The following is a 20,146-nucleotide window of genomic DNA, read 5'->3' on the forward strand; positions in this document are numbered from 1 at the left end:
GAGGAGGATTCAAACCAAGAGAGGGAGGAGGAGGAGGAGGAGGAGGAGGAGGAGGAGGAGGAGGAGGAGGAGGAGGGTTCAAACCAAGAGAGGGAGGAGGAGGAGGAGGAGGAGGAGGAGGAGGAGGAGGAGGTTAATGAGTCATATATTGTCATAATAAACAGAAGCAGTGATGTCAGTGAGGGGGCGATCGCAGGGCGCCACGTCGCCGGTAAATCGTTGTTCTCCTGCGGTATGGCTGCCTGCCAGCCTGACTGATTCCTCTTCATCAGTACTTCGCCAACCCAAAACCTCTCTTTTTACGGGCTCTTCCCAATCCTCTCCCAGTAGCTCAGCAAAGGCAAGAGCTCCACGTTTGGAGCTTGAATACATTTTTCCCCCGTTAATCACATCTGATCACACATGCAGCCAACCCCCAGGTTGTACCGCCCGACGCACTTTGACAAGGCCTGTTGTAGGGCGGTGCCATTTATCGACTTTGATCGGGATTTTTGGGTCAAACGAACTCCAAACTAATATCATTGAGTACATTATTTTAAATGAGAACATTTTTTAGAGGGACATTTCAGAGTTCTCAGTTACAAAGCGTAGTTTTGGAGATAAATGCTGAATAAATGCATCATGTTTTCCAACTCGAAAAACAACCGTCTCAATTGTCGTGATTTCAATGTTGACCAAAATACTCGTGACTTAGATTTTTTTTTCCATAGTGAAGCCGCCCGCCGCGACCCCGTCCACCTACCGGGTCCTTCCGCGGTCTCCGTGGCAACACGATATTCATGTTGACATCGTCGAACATGTCGGCGGCGAGCTCGTCCAACTCCCCGGGGCTCTTCACCGCCGCCTCCACGCGCCCGCCGGACGGCGCCGGGGACGAGTGGGCGGAGTCAGCGGGCCGCGGCGACACGCTGTCCAGGCGGTTCACGCTGCCGGTGCTGGCGTTGTCCGTGTCCTCTTCCTCGTCATCGCTGGACAGGACGACTGGAGAGGAGGAGGAGGAGGAGGAGGAGGAGCAGAAGGAGGAGGAGGAGGAGGAGGAGGAGGAGGAGGAGGAGGAGGAGGAAGGGGAGCAGACGGAGGAGGAGGAGGAGGAGGAGGAGTCAGCCGGGTTACAGACATGCTGGCGTTACACTGCGGGTTGTCCTCTACTGTTTACTCTGTCTCTGGACAACAGAGTCACAACAAGGCTGATTAATCCAATTCAAACCGACATTGCAATGTAGTAGAACGCGTTATGCAAATCGCCAAAAAAGAGAAGCATATTTGCTTTTTTTTTTACAGTTACTGTTAGTGACTAAGATCCGTATTTATTTTTCTTTTACAATTCAATAGTTAAATAAAGATGACGTTATAATATAAATTCATGCATCAGTTCATCTTACCACATCAGCCTGGCCTAAAGAACAGAGCAGTTTATATGTTGACTGCTTCCAATGTTCACTGTTCAACCAACACGCAATATTGGTCAAAATAATCGCCAATTATTTCCCCAAAATCGACGTCAGGATCGCAGAGTCGCTCTTCAGCTCCCACAAGGGGCTCAAGACTCACTGGTCAGAGTTCACCTGGACTCTGACCTCGAGATTCAGGACTCACTTCACTCAGTGCAGCTGTATCTCCATAGCCTCCTCCTCCCCCCCCCACCATAACTAAACCTCCCTTACTCTCCTTAAAACATCCCTCTTACGCACTTGTATGGTGTACGTCCTTGCACTTCAAAACAGTCCTTGGCATCATGTAGCGTCTTATCCTAGCTATCTTTGTAAACTGGGAATGGGTTAACCAAGCGATTGTTAGTGCTTGGCCCCCAAAACGCGTAGACATCATTTAGACACGTCGATGTGTACTAGTGAGGCTGACAACCATCAAACTTACAATCTATGGCGGAAGTGCAGAACAGTGACGCAGAGCAGTCAGAAAACAAGATGGCTCCTTAAAACACAAAGAGCTTCGACACAAGCCACAAGGAGACAAAGTGCAAAGTGCACGAGCTGCTTCCCAGATCATTAACCCCTGAACGACCGAGAGGAGCGGTGAGGAACACTGCGTTACAGTCTGCCTGCACCACCCTGGCCCCACCCTGGCACCACCCTCGCACCACCCTCAGGAGGAGAAGGAGCACCTTCAGCCGGACCCTTGCCCTACCCCGACCCCCCCCCCCCTGGAGATCTGGAACCGTCTCCCCGTCACCCCGTCTCGGGACCGACAGGTTGTCATGACAACGAGGGGTTCTCCCCCCGACTAGGCTCCGCCCACCTCGTAACACCCCGACTCGGCAGCGACAGGTTGTCATGACAACGAGGGGTTCTCCCCACCAACTAGGCTCCGCCCACCTCGTTCCCACCACGCAGGTTCGTAGGCACTGGGTGGAAGGAGCCACTGGTAGTAGAGGCTCCACCCACACCACGTCCAGCCAACCCAGACGCCAACAGGGACCTCTTCCCAGGGGGGCCGCGGGTCCTGGGGGGCCGGACCCGGGTCCAGAACGGGCCCCAGGTGGGAGGAGCGTGTGGGGGGGGGGGGGTACTCACTGGGGTCGTTGAGTTCGTGCTGGCGGGCCGAGGCGGACTTCTTCCCCTTGGGGGACAGACGGAGGCCGCAGCAGCCCGAGGTCCCGGGGGGGGGCAGCGGGGGGGGGCCCGCGGGCCGGCCGTTCAGCGGCGCCAACAGGGGCCCCCCGCGGGCCCCGTGGGAGGAGACCCGCAGCGGCAGCACGGGGCCCGCGGGGCCCGGCGAGGCCCTCACCGGCCCGTAAAAGTTCTTGGCGGAAAGGCTGTGGTGGGGGCCGCCGGCGTGGTGCGGGTGGATGGGGGGGCGGGGCGCGGCCGAGGGGGGCGGGGCCTGCGGCGCGTGCTGGCAGGAGGGGAGGGGCGTGCGGGGGTGGCCGCAGTGGGAGCAGCAGGCGGCGTCCTGGGTGGTGGAGTTGCACTTGATGCAGCGGGCGGGGCTGACGCCGGGCCGCAGCGGCTGGGGAGAGAGAGACGTTAGCGTCAGCTTCAGCTCCTGAACACCTCAGACCGTAGCCTCCTCAGCGACACCCAGTCCGGATTACATTCATATTTTGGTCGTATATGTTGGCATTTCTAATCCCTTCTTTTTTTTTTCTTGACTTATCTTAACTGTGTGGCACTTGAGTCTGTACTCATTACAATTATTTTATACCGGGCAGCACTTTGGGTCAACTGCGGTTAGTTAAAAGGTTGTATCATCGATTCTAGGCTGAAACATAAATGATCACATTCTTCCGACCGTTGCTCACGATCCGCTAGCTGCCCGCCCAAAAAGCAGGCAGAAAAGGAATCACGTCTCCGTAGGCAGCCTATGCTCCGAGATCATACACAAAAACAAATGGTACTACCAACCACTCAAAACCGAAATAAATAGTATAACCTAGTAGTAAAATTCTCTTACGATGACAGCGATGTAGATTGGGTTCACTTACTGTCGACTATTTTTATTTTCAGAACTAGATCAATTACATTTCTAATCTATAATTAGAATAATACATTTGTATTCCTGTAGTGAAGCTTGGGCATCCATGTATTTCCAACGTGGCGGCTCGAACACACCTAGGTCGGCGATGAGGCGTTTCCCATTCCCACTTTTACATTTGGAGTCACCATTTTGACCCTTCTCTGGCGTGCACTAGCGTGGATATGCTAACTAGAGCCCCCGCTCAAAAGACTTTGAAACCCCCTGTCAAACCGTTGGCACGGCAACCAAGGTCTTAGGGGGGAGAGATTTGGTGACCTCGAACCCCCCCCCCGCTAGTTCACAGTAACCTTTAGCAGAACCTCCTCCCCCTCTTCATGAAGTCTGACTCAGTAATCTGCCGAGTAATCAATAGAGATATATAGAGGAGGGGCGGGGCCTCACTTTGGTCAGCTGATTGGATGAGGAAGCAGACCAGACAGATTACAGAAACGTTTAGGACAGAAACGTTTAGGGATGAAAGAGCGAGAGAGAGAGCGAGAGCGAGAGCGAGAGAGAGAGAGAGAGAGAGAGAACCCTGAGGGGGAACTACAGATCTGCATGAAGACATTCTGGAAGATAGATTGTGGTTTAGTTTGAAGTTTCTTTGTAAATGTTTAGTTTCCTGTGTACTATCTTAAAGGTACTATCATTCAAAGGGCTTGGGGCCCTTGAGGTCACATAACAAAACAATTGCTTGGCTGGTCCATCTTTGCACTCTAGCAGGCAAAAAGACTCAATTTGATTTTGGACCACATAAATCGCTCCGGTAAGGAGCGGAGAGGAAATTACTTATGAAGGCGTAGGGCAGGGCGATTGGTCAAATGTTTAGTAAACGATCACAAAACTAATACAAATCAAGTTTTCGAATTATTAGGGGGTATAGCAGCGAGGCGGTGAGATAACCATTGGTATTCTACGTTTTCATATTATTATTTTTCCTGCCATGGGAGTCTATGGCTGCCCATAGAACGCCTTGGTAAAAAGTTTGGCACACTGATTCAAGACAGTCCCATGGTCCCTCACAGCAATTTCGGGGTCGCTAGCTCAAGAGCTCTAGCGCCACCAACAGGTCAAGTTGGACATGCATTCATGTTTATAACTTTTGACCCATTCATCCAACAAACAATCATTGGAATCCTTGGGCCAAGATTGGTCCTGATGGATTTTCCGCCATCTTAGTTTTTATCAAAAGCCTTCTAAATACATCTCCCAACACAAATTTTGTACAATCTTCTCGAAACTCGGGAGAGATTATCTTCAGACCATGCTTCACAAAATTTATCGAATAGATTTTTCAAATACAAAACCGTTTGTCCGCGACAGACAATTTCTTAGCAGCCCTTTGACATATCATAACCAAACTTGGTACATAGACCCATGACATCATCATGGGGACACTCAAATTTGGCTCTGTAATTAATGAAGATATGTTTTAACTCCTCTCTCTTCACATGAGTATATTTCAAACTTATTTTCAATAAGGTATATATATATATATAGCTAATGCATTATTTCTCATGGACACATTAGAATTTGGCCACCATGTTGAAAGTTGTCAAAATCAATAGCACATGCCACAGGACACAATTGATGACTTTCAGGTCAAGCTGAACATGTGTCAAACAGCTTTTTCAAATTCAAAACCGTTTGGCCGTGACAGCCAATCAAACATGACGGCAAAGCCGCCAAAAAGGAAGTAAGCCCATTTCTCAGCAACTCTTTAACATATCATATTCAAACTTGCCAAACAGGAATAAAGCCAATTTCTCAGAAGCCCTTTGATATATCATATCAACCTGGTAAAAAAAGACCCATGACCTCATCATGGATACTCTCATCAAATCTGGTGAGCTTTGACCTCTAGGGGGCGCTGTAATTAATGAAGATGTGTTTTAACTCCTCTCTATTCACATGAGTATACTTCAAACCTATTTTCAATGTCTGGTGATTCTGTCAGACCTCCCCATATAGCTAGTAAATGATTTATCACAACAACATCACAATTTTGTCACCTGGTTAAAAGTTGTCAAAATCAATAGTACATATCCACAGGCCACAAATTCTGTCTAAACTTCATGGAACTTGCCCGATATTATCTTCGGACCAAGCTGAACAAATGTCTCAAGCAGCTTTTTCAAATTCAAAACTGTCTGACCGTGACAGCCAATCAAACTTGATGGCGAAGCCACCAATCAGGAAGCAGGCCTGTTCTCAGGAACTCTTTTACATATCATAGCCAAACTTGGTACATAGACTCATGACATCATTCTGCGGACACCAAAACAATTTGGTGACCTTTGACTACAGGGGGACGTCAAACAGGAAGTGAGCTTATATCTTTGCAAGGCCTTCATGCATCCAAACCAAACTAGGCTCATAGTCTAATGACCCTATCCTTATGATTAGTTTATGGATTCCTTTTCTGCTTGACCCACACATTGCTGCTCGCAGCTATATCTATAATTATTATTTTGATTTTAATTTCTATTTTTTCATTAAATGTTTTATAGAAAGTGCAAGCGTTTTTTGGAAGAGACAGTCTCGGAATTATTCTGACAATCGTCAGAATAATCATGATTTCAATATTGACCAAAATAATCGTGATTGTGATTTTTCCCGTAATCGAGCAGCCATTTGAAGGCGGCCATCGCGGTTGTAGTCCTACCTCGGCTGACGGGAAACTACAAGACTCCTCGAGAAGAGACTTCCTCTTCTGCTGCACGCGCCGCTTGATGTTCAAACTGTTCTCTGGGGGAGAGGAGAACACAAATCAACACAACACCACACACAAACAAACCAAGGAAGGAGAGAGAACACACATCAACAACACACACAAACACAACAACGCACACTTACACATATCTATATGTGTGTAAGTCTAACCACACACACATCTGGGTCTATTCCCGGTGTGGGTCTATGCCTGGTCTAGGTCTAGGGGGTCTGGGTCTATTCCTGGTCTGGGTCTATTCCTGGTCTGGGTCTATGCCTGGTCTAGGTCAAGGGGGTCTGGGTCTATTCCTGGTGTGGGTCTATGCCTGGTCTGGGTCTAGGGGGTCTGGGTCTATTCCTGGTCTGGGTCTATGCCTGGTCTGGGTCTAGGGGGTCTGGGTCTATTCCTGGTCTGGGTCTACGCCTGGTCTGGGTCCATGACTGGTCTAGGTCTAGGTCTAGGGGGTCTGGGTCTATTCCTGGTCTGGGTCTAGGGGGTCTGGGTCTATGCCTGGTGTGGGTCTATTCCTGGTCTGGGTCCATGCCTGGTCTAGGTCTAGGGGTCTGGGTTTATTCCTGGTCTGGGTCCATGCCTGGTCTAGGTCTAGGGGGTCTGGGTCTATTCCTGGTCTGGGTCCATGCCTGGTCTAGGTCTAGGGGGTCTAGGGGGACTCGTGGGTGGATGCCGTCTGGTTCCTCGCTGGGGCCCAGCCGGACTCCAAGGTCACCTTCCCTCCAGGAGCTCCGCGGGAGGCTGCAGAGGAGGCTGCCAGAGGAGGCTGCCAGAGGAGGCTGCCAGAGGAGGCTGCTGAGCCCTGTGCTCCTGTGCCAGACTACCGCCTCCTCTCCCCGCACGCACACGGTTAACGGTGTGCAGGCCGGGTGAACGCACGCCCACACACAGAGGAATGAGGTGCACACGCTCCTCATCTGGGAGGTACGCAGTGTACCCACTGAAACCCAACACCAGCTGCCTGGAACTGTCAACATCCACCTCTAGGGAGAGAGACCTGCCCACACAGCTCAGAGAGAGAGAGTGGCCTGCCCACACAGCTCAGAGAGAGAGAGGGGGAGAGAGACCTGCCTACACAGCTCAGAGAGAGAGAGTGAGAGTGGCCTGCCCACACAGCTCAGAGAGAGAGAGGGGGATAGTGGCCTGCCCACAGAGGCCAGAGAGAGAGAGAGGGGGAGAGCGAGAGAGAGCAAGAGAGGACTGCCTGCACAGAGAGAGAGAGGGGGAGAGATTGAGACCTGCCCAGCCCAGCGAGTAAGAGAAACAGAGAGAACAACAGAGACAGCGTCACAGAGAGCAAGAGATAGAGAGACAGCGAGAGAGAGAGAGACAGCGAGAGAGAGACAGCGAGAGAGAGAGAGAGACAGCGAGAGAGAGAGACAGCGAGAGAGACAGCGAGAGAGAGACAGCGAGAGAGACAGCAAGAGAGAGACAGCAAGAGAGGGAGACAGAGAGAGAGACAGAGAGAGAGCAAGAGACAGAGAGAGAGACAGCGAGAGAGACAGCGAGAGAGACACAGACAGACAGACAGAGAGGGACAGGGATAAAGACAGAGACACAGCGAGCGAGAGAGACAGCGAGGGACATAGAGAGAGCAAGAGACAGAGAGAGACAGCGAGAGAGAGGCAGAGTGTGAGAGAGGAACAGGGATAAAGACAGAGAGACAGCGAGAGAGACAGCGAGAGAGACAGCGAGAGAGAGACAGAGAGCCGTACCTTGTGTGTCTGGACACGTGAGGATGATCTGGTCGAGCTCCACCGTGGGCTGTGTGCTGAAGTTGTTCCTGGAGGAGAGGGAGACAGGCAGGTCAGCCTCTGACACCAGGAGACTGGGAACACTGGGAACACTGGGAGGGTCTGCAGGTGCTGTTGTCGGTGGTTCCGCCTCGACGGTTGGAGCGGGGACCACTTAAGGAATTTCTCGCTCTCTAATTCATGGACATCTGGTGATCTTTATCATGTGAGGAGCCGCTCAGATGGAAACGATGGGACGATATTATCCTCTGAGCTCTTTATCCGTCTATCAATGTGTTTTATCCTCCATACTGATCTGTCTAGTGTGTCTTATATGGGATTCATTATCTGTGTGTCCTATATGTGATTCATTATCTGTCTGTGTGTCCTATATGTGATTCATTATCTGTGTGTCTTATATGGGATTCATTATCTGTGTGTCTTATATGTGATTCATTATCTGTGTGTCCTATATGTGATTCATTATCTGTCTGTGTGTCCTATATGTGATTCATTATCTGTGTGTCTTATATATGATTCATTATCTGTCTGTGTGACCTATACGTGATTCATTATCTGTGTGTGTCCTATATGTGATTCATTATCTGTGTGTCCTATATGTGATTCATTATCTGTGTGTCTTATATATGATTCATTATCTGTCTGTGTGTCCTATATGTGATTCATTATCTGTGTGTGTCCTATATGTGATTCATTATCTTTGTGTCCTATATGTGATTCATTAACTGTGTGTCCTATATGTGATTCATTATCTGTGTGTCCTATATGTGATTCATTATCTTTGTGTCCTATATGTGATTCATTATCTTTGTGCGTCCTATATGTGATTCATTATCTTTGTGTGTCCTATATGTGATTCATTATCTTTCTGTGTGTCTTATATGGGATTAATTATCTGTGTGTCCTATATGTGATTCATTATCTGTGTGTCTTATGTGATTCATTATGTATGTGTCCTATATATGATTCATTATCTGTCTGTGTGTCCTATATGTGATTCATTATCTGTGTGTGTCCTATACGTGATTCATTATCTGTGTGTCTTATATGGGATTCATTATCTGTGTGTTTTATATGGGATTCATTTTCTGTGTGTAGGGCTGGCCCGAATGCCATTTTTCAGGCTTCGAATACTCGTTGGGTTTTTCCGAGCGAGGGTGTGATTCATTATCTGTGTGTCCTATATGTGATTCATTATCTTTCCGTGTGTCTTATATATGATTCATTATCTGTGTGTCTTATATGTGATTCATTATCTTTCTGTGTGTCTTATATATGATTCATTATCTGTGTGTCTTATATATGATTCATTTTCTGTGTGCCTTATATGTGATTCATTATCTGTGTGTCTTATATGTGATTCATTATCTGTGTCTTATATGGGATTCATTATCTGTGTGTCTTATATGTGATTCATTATCTGTCTGCGTGTTTTATACGCGATTCATTATCCGCCTGTGGGTCAAATCCAGATATAGATCAGATAAGATATGAATCCAGAATCTGCAGGCAACAGGGCATGAGTTTGGTTTCAGTGTGACTACAAGTCCATTCGTAGTCAGAGAAGTATGGACCAATCACGCTCGAGCATGCAGGTAAACAGCCTGTGTGGAACAACCTCAGAACCCATGGGCTAAAGACTGACCACGACATAGCTCACCGTCAGCTTTGATATCTGTTCATAAAGATTAGCCTGAATTAGGAACTGAAACACGAACAGAAACCATCAGAAACAATGACCAGCGAGGGACAGGAAGTCCTGACCCAGCCGTCCATCACCCGACTACACTGGAGCCCCGGACAACGCCCGCTGCCCTAGAGGTCAACCCGACTTTAACACCACTTTGTACAGCACTACATATTCTCCTGAAGCTACTCCAGTCTTCAGCACATGCTTGACTCTATCGCTAACCTCCTCTGAAACCCTCTGGATAAATGGTCAATAACGTTAAACGGAGTGCATTTACACAGCTCTTTTTCCAACCAGTAGCCGCTCAAAATGTTCTACAATATTGCCCAACATTCACCCATTCATGCACTCATTCACCCATTCATCCAAACATCCAAACATCCACACACCGACGGCGGTGTCAGCCACGCAGGGCAACAGCCAGCTCGTCGGGAGCAGACAGGGTGAGGCGTGTCGCTCAGGGACACCTCGACACTCAGCTAGGAGGAGCCGGGGATCGAAACAGCGACCTTGTGGCGAGCAGCCACCCCGCTCCCCCTCCCGAGCTACACGCCGCCCCTAAGGATCCCCTCCGGATAACGAGTCTGTTGCCGGAGCTCCGAGGAGGAGGAGGAGGAGGAGGAGGAGGAGGAGGAGGAGGAGGAGGAGGAGGAGGAGGATTATTCCGCTCTTACCTGGGGGCGGGCTTGATGGCGGCCACGTTGTGCGCGTGCTGGAAGTACCGGCCCTGCAGCACCATGCCCTGGGGCGCGGAGGGGCTGGGGATGAAGGACCGGGCTCTGTTGGGCCCCGCGGGGGGCACGGGCACCATGTGGGGGACGTCGCTGCAGGACAGGGGACCACACCCCCGTTAGCCCCGGCCTAGTCCTCTGGGTCAGCATCACACCGCGTCAGAGGCAGCACGGGCTAGTGGCTGGTGGGTTCTGGGTCCGATGCCCGGTGTACGGTCAACCCTGCTGGCATCCTGGAGCAGGATGACCCCTGACCCCCACGTGACCCCTGAACCCCCATGACCCCAGGCCCTACCTGCTCCTTAACGACAGACACCTGTGTAGGTTGCTTTTGGCTAAAATGACTAAAACTAACGCACTGAAAACTGGATTTTGATTTAGTCATGCAAAGGTCAGCTTGTGACGGAATGGTGAAATGGAAACGAGCCGGTCCACCTCCCCAAAGGGAAGCAGGCCTTTCAAAGTAAAAGTCCACCTCCCCAAAGGGGAGCAGGCCTTTCAAGGTAAAAGTCCACCTCCCCAAACGGGAGCAGGCCTTTCAGAGTAAAAGTCCACCTCCCCAAAGGGGAGCAGGCCTTTCAAGGTAAAAGTCCACCCCCCCAAACGGGAGCAGGCCTTTCAAAGTAAAAGTCCACCTCCCCAAAGGGGAGCAGGCCTTTCAGAGTAAAGGTCCTGGTTTTCACACGTTAACACCTAACGGAGGGTGTGACCTACCCGGGCCTCTTGACGGGTCCTAGTTTGCTCAGCGCTCTGCTGTGCTGGCTGGCCCGGTTCTCATACGTCCGTGAGTGGTCTGCTGAGGAGAACTGTCTGAAGGGGGAGGTCTGAGAGAGAGAGAGAGAGAGAGAGAGATTATATATATAAACCCATATGAGCTATAAAGGGACATGTCAGAGGACCCTTGGTGGTGAACTGAATAGAAACAGAACATCTGTAGAAAGTGGAGCTCTCCCACGAGGAAGTCACACCTGTCCACCACACCACTGTCACCAAGCAGAGACATCCAACACAACATAAAGATGAGTGATAAACACAACACAACCAAACTAAACCTCACAAAGTAGACCTAAACTCTACCTAACTAAACCCCATCACACTCCACTCTACCAAACTAAACATTAACAGCACCAGACTAGACCTAAACTCTACTTAACTAATCACTATCAAACCTGACACCAATAAAAAAAACGAATGATGAACACCACCAAACTAAACTCTACCAAACTAAACCTAAACAAAAACTCAACACCATCAAACTAAACTCTACCAAACTAAACCTAAACAAAAACTAAACACCACCAAACTAAACTCTACCAAACTAAACCTAAACAAAAACTAAACACCACCAAACTAAACTCTACCAAACTAAACCTAAAAAAAACTAAACACCACCAAACTAAACCCTAAACACCACCAAACTAATGATGAACACCACCAAACTAACCTCTACCAAACTAAACCCTAAACACCACCAAACTAATGATGAACACCACCAAACTAACCTCTACCAAACTAAACCCTAAACCCCACCAAACTAATGATGAACACCACCAAACTAACCTCTACCAAACTAAACCCTAAACACCACCAAACTAATGATGAACACCACCAAACTAACCTCTACCAAACTAAACCCTAAACACCACCAAACTAATGATGAACACCACCAAACTAACCTCTACCAAACTAAACCCTAAACACCACCAAACTAATGATGAACACCACCAAACTAACCTCTACCAAACTAAACCCTAAACACCACCAAACTAATGATGAACACCACCAAACAAAAGTAACTAAACTAAACCCTAAACACCACCAAACTAATGATGAACACCACCACCCAAATCTCTACCATCCAATAATAACCACCAAGTCCGGCTGATTTCCCCCCCCCCCCCCCCCCCCCCCACACTTCCCCCACTCTCCCCCTGATTCCAGAACAAAGCGGTCCTTGAACCCCCCCCCCCCCCCCCCCGGTGGTCACGCTACAGGAGGGAAGGCCTCCAGTGCACGTCTCCCCAGGGGGAGTCAACACCACCCCCGGGGGAAGTGAGGGGCAGGGTGAGGAGGAGACGGGAAGAGAGACCCAGGGGTGAGATAGAGTGAGGGAGGGGCAGGAAGACAAAGAGGCACAGAGAGAGAGAGAGAGAGAGAGAGAGAGAGAGAGAGAGAGAGAGAGAGAGAGAGAGAGAGAGAGAGAGAGAGAGAGAGAGAGAGAGAGAGAGAGAGAGAGAGAGAGAGAGAGAGAGAGAAGTAGAGAGCCAGAGAGAGAGACAGAGAGAGAGAGAGAGAGAGAGAGAGAGAGAGACAGAGAGAGAGAGACAGAGAGAGGAACAGAGAGGTAGAGAGACAGAGAGGTAGAGGGGTAGAGAGAGGAACAGAGCGGTAGAGAGGTAGAGAGAGGTAGAGAGAGGTAGAGAGAGGTAGAGGGACAGAGCGGTAGAGAGACAGAGCGGTAGAGAGAGGAACAGAGTGGTAGAGAGGTAGAGAGAGGAACAGAGCGGTAGAGAGACAGAGCGGTAGAGAGGTATAGGTAGAGAGAGGTAGAGAGGTAGAGAGAGGTAGAGAGAGGTAGAGAGAGGTAGAGAGAGGTAGAGAGAGAAACAGAGCGGTAGAGTCAGAGCCAGATGGAGCCAGAGAGAGCCAGGGATCGGGGGGGGCCACCCTACCTTCTTGCCCTCTGGGGCGGAGTGCTGCAGCCGGTCCCTTTCCTCCATGGTTACCCCCGGGGTGCTGACCACACACAGCGGGAGACGGAGGACATGAGGGGGAACCACAGCATCGGGTTAGCCCCTCAGTGAACGCACCCCAGACAGGCTTTACACCGCCGTGCTTCAGTGACTCTGTGTGCCTTCCTTGCAGGCATTGGAGGGGACGGTTAGAGGTAATGTTGCAGAGAGAAACACACAGACACACACAGAATGGGAGCGAGGGGCACAGCTGGGGCCATACAGGTCTGCCTCAGCAGGGCTGCCACCAGGGAGTCGCTGGGGGGCAGGTTCTGGGGGGGGGGGGGGGGGGGGGGGGGGTGATGGTAGAGGTAAGGGAGATTCAGGTAGGGGTATTAGAGATAAAGGTGGAGGAGGGGGTGATGCTGAGGGGATGATGTGTATTGATGTCCATGTGAGGATGTGTTGCATTGATGGTGAGGATATGTTGTACTGGTTTTGATGGGTGCTGGTCCTGATGGTGAGGATATGTTGTACTGGTTTTGATGGGTGCTGGTCCTGAAGGTGAGGATATGTTGTACTGGTTTTGATGGGTGCTGGTCCTGAAGGTGAGGATATGTTGTACTGGTTTTGATGGGTGCTGGTCCTGAAGGTGAGGATATGTTGTACTGGTTTTGATGGGTGCTGGTCCTGAAGGTGAGGATGTGTTGTACTGGTTTTGATGGGTGCTGGTCCTGAAGGTGAGGATATGTTGTACTGGTTTTGATGGGTGCTGGTCCTGAAGGTGAGGATGTGTTGTACTGGTTTTGATGGGTGCTGGTCCTGAAGGTGAGGATGTGTTGTACTGGTTTTGATGGGTGCTGGTCCTGAAGGTGAGGATATGTTGTACTGGTTTTGATGGGTGCTGGTCCTGAAGGTGAGGATATGTTGTACTGGTTTTGATGGGTGCTGGTCCTGAAGGTGAGGATGTGTTGTACTGGTTTTGATGGGTGCTGGTCGTGAAGGTGAGGATGTGTTGTACTGGTTTTGATGGGTGCTGGTCGTGACGAGGAAGGGGACTGGATAACGATGCGAGGGCGTCTCTAGGAGAGCTTACTCGTGTCTCTTCTCCTCGTCAGCGGAGAGAGAGAAGCCCCAGCTGTGCTTGAAGCCTCCATCCCGCTGGCTCTCTGACCGGTCCAGCGCTGGGACAAGAGAGGAGAGCAACGTTAACAAAGGAGAACCCTGAGGAACGTCAATTCAGGAGGAGAGGAGAGCAACGTTAACAAAGGAGAACCCTGAGGAACGTCAATTCAGGAGGAGAGGAGAGCAACGTTGATAAAGGAGAACCCTGAGGAACGTCAATTCAGGAGCAGAGAGGAGAGCAACGTTAACACAGGAGAACCCTGAGGACCCCTTAATGCTACGGCCCCATTCACCCACAACATGGGGGTTCCATCCTGGTTCTAGCAGGGTCACTCCGTAACGTAGCGTCTCTTGGCGCTATGCATATCCAATCTGCACTATTCTTATTATAATAATATCAAGAATGGCATGTACGTGGCCTTAATGATATCCCACTGAAATTCCCTGCCAGGATTGGATTTGATCTTAAATATCCCTCTCTCTTGGAACAGGACGAGCCCTGACGTTGGGGAGAGAGCGTGTGGAAGCCACAACGACGCACGGCCAAAACCCCCCGAAATGGATGAAAGGACGATGGGATCTGGTTTTCCGGTTGCCCGGGGCAACAGATACCTGCCTGGCGGGGGGGGAACCTCGATGCAGGTATTCCAGGGCCCATCAGAACAAGCCAGAGAAACGACATCCCAGATGCAGCACTCTGTCCGTATCAGAGGGGTGGGGAGAATTAAACTCTCCCCCCACAATATTTACATGGGAAAGAGCCTGGACTTAACATGACCCATTTATACTTTGCCTATTCAAATAGCCTTCAATTGAAGGGTACTAATTTTATGCTAAATTCTATTCAGTCATTAAGCAGAGGGAGTTATCCAAAGCAACGCAGTGACCTCAGATAGCTGTGCTGTTACACAGTGAACTAAAATAGCAATCTGTGGTCAACAGTGACTCAAATAGCAGGTTGGGGTTAGACAGTGAACTCAGATAGCATTGGTGCTAAACAGTGAACTCGGATAGCATTTTGGGGTTAAACAGTGACTCAGATAGCAGGTTGGGGTTAGTGATTAGCAGCCCCCACTCATACAGCTGTAACTCCAACCCAGGTGGTCCGACCCAGGTGAGCTCATACGTACTGCCCAGGTTAGGTAGCTCGCTCCAGTAGCGCCCACAAACTAACTGCTTCACAAGTTTCCATTCTGTGTTAACACGCCACTGCACATGCTCAGACTTAAAGGCTGGGGAAAAGTTGAAGTTAGTGTTCAGTGGACCGGCTCATCGTACATTCATACCACTGTGCTCCGAGCACTTCCTCTGGATTCAGAAGTGAGTTCGTAGGCTGTGCTCCAATCAGTTAAAAACACCCCTTCTTCACTAACCCTTATGACCTCTTCGAACGTAATTCTGCACTCACGATTCTGAATTATCACACCAACTTAAACATGGCCACCATCTTCACCCGTCAACAAACCATGTGAGCAGGGGTGAGTAAACGCGGACTCATCTTGTGGATTGGATTATGGTTTATATTGGAGAAGTTATCTAGCCAGGGCAGTTCAAACACGCTTACCCAGGTGGGACAAAACCAAGATACAGCCGTCTGAGCTACTAATCAATTGTTTGGAATATAACCGATGTAAATTGATAGCCGATGCCCGGTTTCGGATCGCACCATACACCGTGAGAGGGGGGGGGGGGGGGTGAGTTTAACACAAATAAAAGCTTATTTAAATCTCGACAACGTCCTCATTGAACCAGAGGTAATCACAAACCCGCCAAACCCTGCCTTTGATTGGAAATCGGTTGTGAGCATTAAGCCGGGGCTCTCTGGATGACGTCATCCCCGGCCCCAGACCAAATGGAACGTCCCGCCCGGCCTGAGCCATCAGTCGACTCCTGCAGAACGCCGCATCACCCTCCTGGTTCCATTAAGGACTCTCTGCAAGCTCCCTTCACCCCCCCCCGTCCTGCGTCTCAAATCATTAGGTCAGCTCTTATTGGGTGTTCATCATCACGGTCGGAGTGCATCTCCCTTTTGGAGGAGTGACCCGTTTTTAAACCCGTACAGGGGCTTGTGATTTGTTCCTTTTAGGATTTGATTAGACCTTGCAAAACGCACCACTGAGCTGTGGGCCAGTTCAAAGCTTGATATGGTCCATATTAGGCATGTTATTAAGGTGTACGGGGAACGGGTTAACCTAGCGATTGTTAGTGCTTGGCACTTGGTTCTTATCCTTACTGTAATGACAGCGATATATCGTTTCTCGTTCTTCTGACAAATGTTCTTATTGTAAATCGCTTTGGATAAAAGCATCTGCTAAACGCCCAAAATGTAGATCGTTATTGGTTGAAATACCAACCAAGCATGGGCCAATTAACAATCATACCAGGACGAACTGCCAAAAGGAGTTTAGAGCGATGCCTTCCTGCAAAGACCGAGTCATTGACCTGACACAAGTTACTGCACTAACCTTTCCTTTGGTTCAGACATTACATGTTAAACACTGCAGAGTGTAACAGTGTAACTATGTCGCCTCCTGAACCATGTGTTTGGCTGTCCTGTTAACATTAAAATACAGGAAGCAAAGGTTGACTTTGAATATGTGTAAATAAGAGAATTAGTTGCAGCTGTTTGAGACTGCATTGGGGAGACACCTGTCACCCATAAACACGTCAGGGTTATGCTACAGCTACATTTGTAACCGGGGAGGTTGTGTTCAATATTGCAGGGGAAAGCTCTTAGAGTTTGCAGCTAAATGTTTTATCATATCACCTTGCATTTCTGCAACCGACTCTCAAACTCCTTTAACTGGCTTAAGCATTAATAATGCTCTATTCACCTATTTATAGCCTAGTAAACGGGCTCCCCTTTTTAAATACCGCCCGCTTATTTGAGGCAAGAAAAAAATCTGAACTGCAAAACAGTCTCTTTTGTAAACTACGTCTCGTTTTACTTTTACTTAGCCTGGTAGCAGATATTTTTCAAGCCGTCACGATTTAATGTTTACGGCAAAGGTTACCCATTGTACCGGGACAGAGCGAGCAGAGCTGAACCCTGAAGGAGGTCTGTTCCCCCACATGCTGTACTGGTGCTACACCAACGCAGCCCTACTTCATGAAAATGTTACAGAGTAGCATGCTCCACGCTATCACACGCGTAGGTTATACTAGGATTAAAACATGTTAACATAGTGAACAGTGTTGTTACATGAAGCGGCACATGACAGATGAAGACTGTATTAAAGCAGTAACTATGTACCGTTACACGTGTTGTTGATTGAAGCAGCCTATGACGCATGCATTACTATATTAGGTTGATGTTTACATTGTGACTACTGTTGCTGTATGAAGCAGCACATGACGGATGAAGACTGTATTATACTAGTTTGTACCGTTACACACGTTGACAGAGTGACCACAGTTGCTGTATGAAGCAGCACATGACAGATGAAGACTGTATTATACTATTATGTACCATTACACATGTTAACATAGTGACAATTGTTGTTGTATGAAGCAGAACATGACGGCCATAGACTGAATTATACTAGTATGTACCGTTACACATGGACATGTTAACGTATTGAACAGTGTTGTTGCACGAAGCAGGACTACGACACATGTTGACCTCATCGGTATGCACACACAGACATGTGTACCTACTGGATTAATATACTGGTATAATTACATAATGAGCAGTATTGTGGTGGAGCAGCTTCTATGTTAAGCTGCTTTAAGATGAAGAAGAGACTGATGCTCGCCGTTAGGATGCCGACAGCTCGGTGATCCAGAACCCGTGTGTTCACTTTATTAAACATTACACCAACATGACATTAACATGACATGCCCAAGACCCCACCGTCCGCAGGCCGGGTTAAAGACCGAGACAGGAAGGCCCCTCTGGACCGTCCGGGTCCCGCACCGCCGAGCTAGCAGCCTCCGAGCTAACCGCGCTAGCATCGGGTTTCCTCTCCCGTTTGTGTTGAAATTAAACCAAACTATTAAAAGATGTTAATCAAGTCTTTCCTAAGGAAACCCCGGCGGCATGGCCGTCTGTTGCCATCCTCCGTTTTCCTCCTAAATCTCGGAGACTAACGCACAATAGTCGGCCGTCTGCCCGCTAGCGTCGCGCTAGCCTCCTAGCCGACTCGGGAAACATTTGGACCACAAATAGAAAATGTGATAAATGTGACAAATTCTGTTTAGTCAGAATGGTGAACATGGGGACACCGTGTCCTGAAGACCCGCGTAGTGTCCGCTGACAGCAAGGAGAGGGCTCCCCCCCACCGCTTACCTTCAAATAAACAGCTTCTGTTGTGGGCCATGTTTACTCCATGGTCGTGTTGTTCAGAGGATGGTTCTCTCCGGTGGACTAGCGGGCTGTCGGCGCCCTGCTGCCCGCCTCCTGCGCGTCTCCTGCCCGCCAGCTGCCAGCCGCCTGGCACCGTGAAGAGACAAACTACGTGGAAGTGATGGAGAGATAACTTTCGTATTAATTTTTCAGCAGCATTCCTCAAAGAAGTACGATTGGAAAGTGTGTTCACGTTTTGGACATTTTTTTTACTTTTTATTTTTTGTAGTCCTAGCAAGTTGGCTCGGATTTCCTTTTTGGATGTTTGAGGTCTACAAGGTGTGCGACGGTTGTTGATTAACTAATAAATCGGTTGGTTTGATGGACGCAGTGAACACGTAGTAAGGGCTTCTGGTACCATGATGAACCCGCTGCTCCATGGTTCACCTCTCTGAGCAGGAAGATAAACAGAACAAGAGCTAGATGGCGATGTTTCTTATTAAAAGAAAACGTTGGAGGCTTTATCGTCACTTCTTTCACTTCACTCACACACAATCAACTCATATTAATATGTATTCGGGTATCGAATTTATATAGACCTATTATTAGTAGTAGTAGCCTATCATCAGTAGTAATTGGCTCGTACTAATAAGTATTATTGAGGACATTAGTCTTTTCACATTAAGATTAAATTACCAATGGTACAGCAGGAAAGCCTTCAGGGAGAAGCGATCAGGGCCAGGAAGTCATGATGAAGCCGGTACACCCTGCAGGGAGTTTATCAGCTCATCAACCCGGTCTGGAGGACCACAGGGGTCCAGGGGTTCGGTGCTGTGTCCTGTCACACTAAAACAAAGGTCCTTGTGTTTAATATAGTGTGTCTGTGTATCTGCCAGAGAGAGTGAGTGAGTGACACACTCTTCACACAATAATTGCACTAATCCTCCGTAATGTAAATACTGTGTATTTAGAGTGTATCTTTAACTTCTGTTTATACGAGATACTTTAATTTTTGTAATTTTTATAACACCGCACATTTTCTTTTTAAAGTACTTTTCTAGTATAACATTTGATATCTATAGATATTTTGTATTTAATATATACCATACCTTTTTACTTTTTATTTTATTGTTCACCTGCTTTTGCAATGCAAATGTATATTTCTCATGCCAATAAAGCTTGTTTGAATTTTGAATTGAATTGAATTGAATTGGAGAGGGAGAGGGAGAGGGAGAGGGAGAGAGAGAGAGGGAGAGAGAGAGAGAGAGAGAGAGAGAGAGAGAGAGAGAGAGAGAGAGAGAGAGAGAGAGAGAGAGAGAGAGAGAGGGAGGGAGGGAGGGAGAGAGGGAGGGAGGGAGGGAGAGAGGGAGGGAGGGAGGGAGGGAGAGAGGGAGGGAGGGAGGGAGGGAGGGAGGGAGGGAGAGAGGGAGAGAGGGAGGGAGGGAGAGAGAGAGAGAGAGAGAGAGAGAGAGAGAGAGAGAGAGAGAGAGAGAGAGAGAGAGAGAGGGAGGGAGGGAGGTGGAGAAGTAGAGAGAGGGAGAGAAAAGGAGAGAGGAACAGAGCGGTAGAGGGAGAGGGGGAGAGATAGGGGAGGGGTGAGAGGGGAGGTGGGAAGGGGAGGGGTGAGAGGGGAGGGGTGAGAGGGGAGAGGGGAGGGGGGAGGGGTGAGAGGGGAGGGGGGAGGGGTGAG

The 20,146-nt window shown here is 49.0% G+C and overlaps 1 protein-coding gene across 1 annotated transcript in view; it reads right to left on the reverse strand.

Annotated features, from left to right (window-relative positions):
• The window catches only part of senp6a (SUMO specific peptidase 6a), a 32,105-nt gene extending 12,929 nt beyond the window's left edge, over positions 1-19,176 (reverse strand). The window contains exons 1-10 of the mRNA XM_056581807.1: positions 18,730-19,176; positions 18,460-18,624; positions 14,143-14,230; positions 13,047-13,110; positions 11,089-11,198; positions 10,318-10,467; positions 7,915-7,982; positions 5,894-6,222; positions 2,532-2,967; positions 743-981 (exon numbers count right to left, since the gene is read on the reverse strand). Coding sequence (XP_056437782.1) covers positions 743-981; positions 2,532-2,967; positions 5,894-6,222; positions 7,915-7,982; positions 10,318-10,467; positions 11,089-11,198; positions 13,047-13,110; positions 14,143-14,230; positions 18,460-18,490 — 1,515 coding nt within the window. The 5' untranslated portion in view covers positions 18,491-18,624; positions 18,730-19,176. The remainder of the gene's footprint in view (positions 1-742; positions 982-2,531; positions 2,968-5,893; positions 6,223-7,914; positions 7,983-10,317; positions 10,468-11,088; positions 11,199-13,046; positions 13,111-14,142; positions 14,231-18,459; positions 18,625-18,729) is intronic.
• Between the last annotated feature and the right edge of the window lie 970 nt (positions 19,177-20,146).

The sequence above is a fragment of the Gadus chalcogrammus genome, chromosome 21, assembly GCF_026213295.1.
Source record: "Gadus chalcogrammus isolate NIFS_2021 chromosome 21, NIFS_Gcha_1.0, whole genome shotgun sequence".
In the NCBI taxonomy this organism is placed as follows: Eukaryota; Metazoa; Chordata; class Actinopteri; order Gadiformes; family Gadidae; genus Gadus; species Gadus chalcogrammus.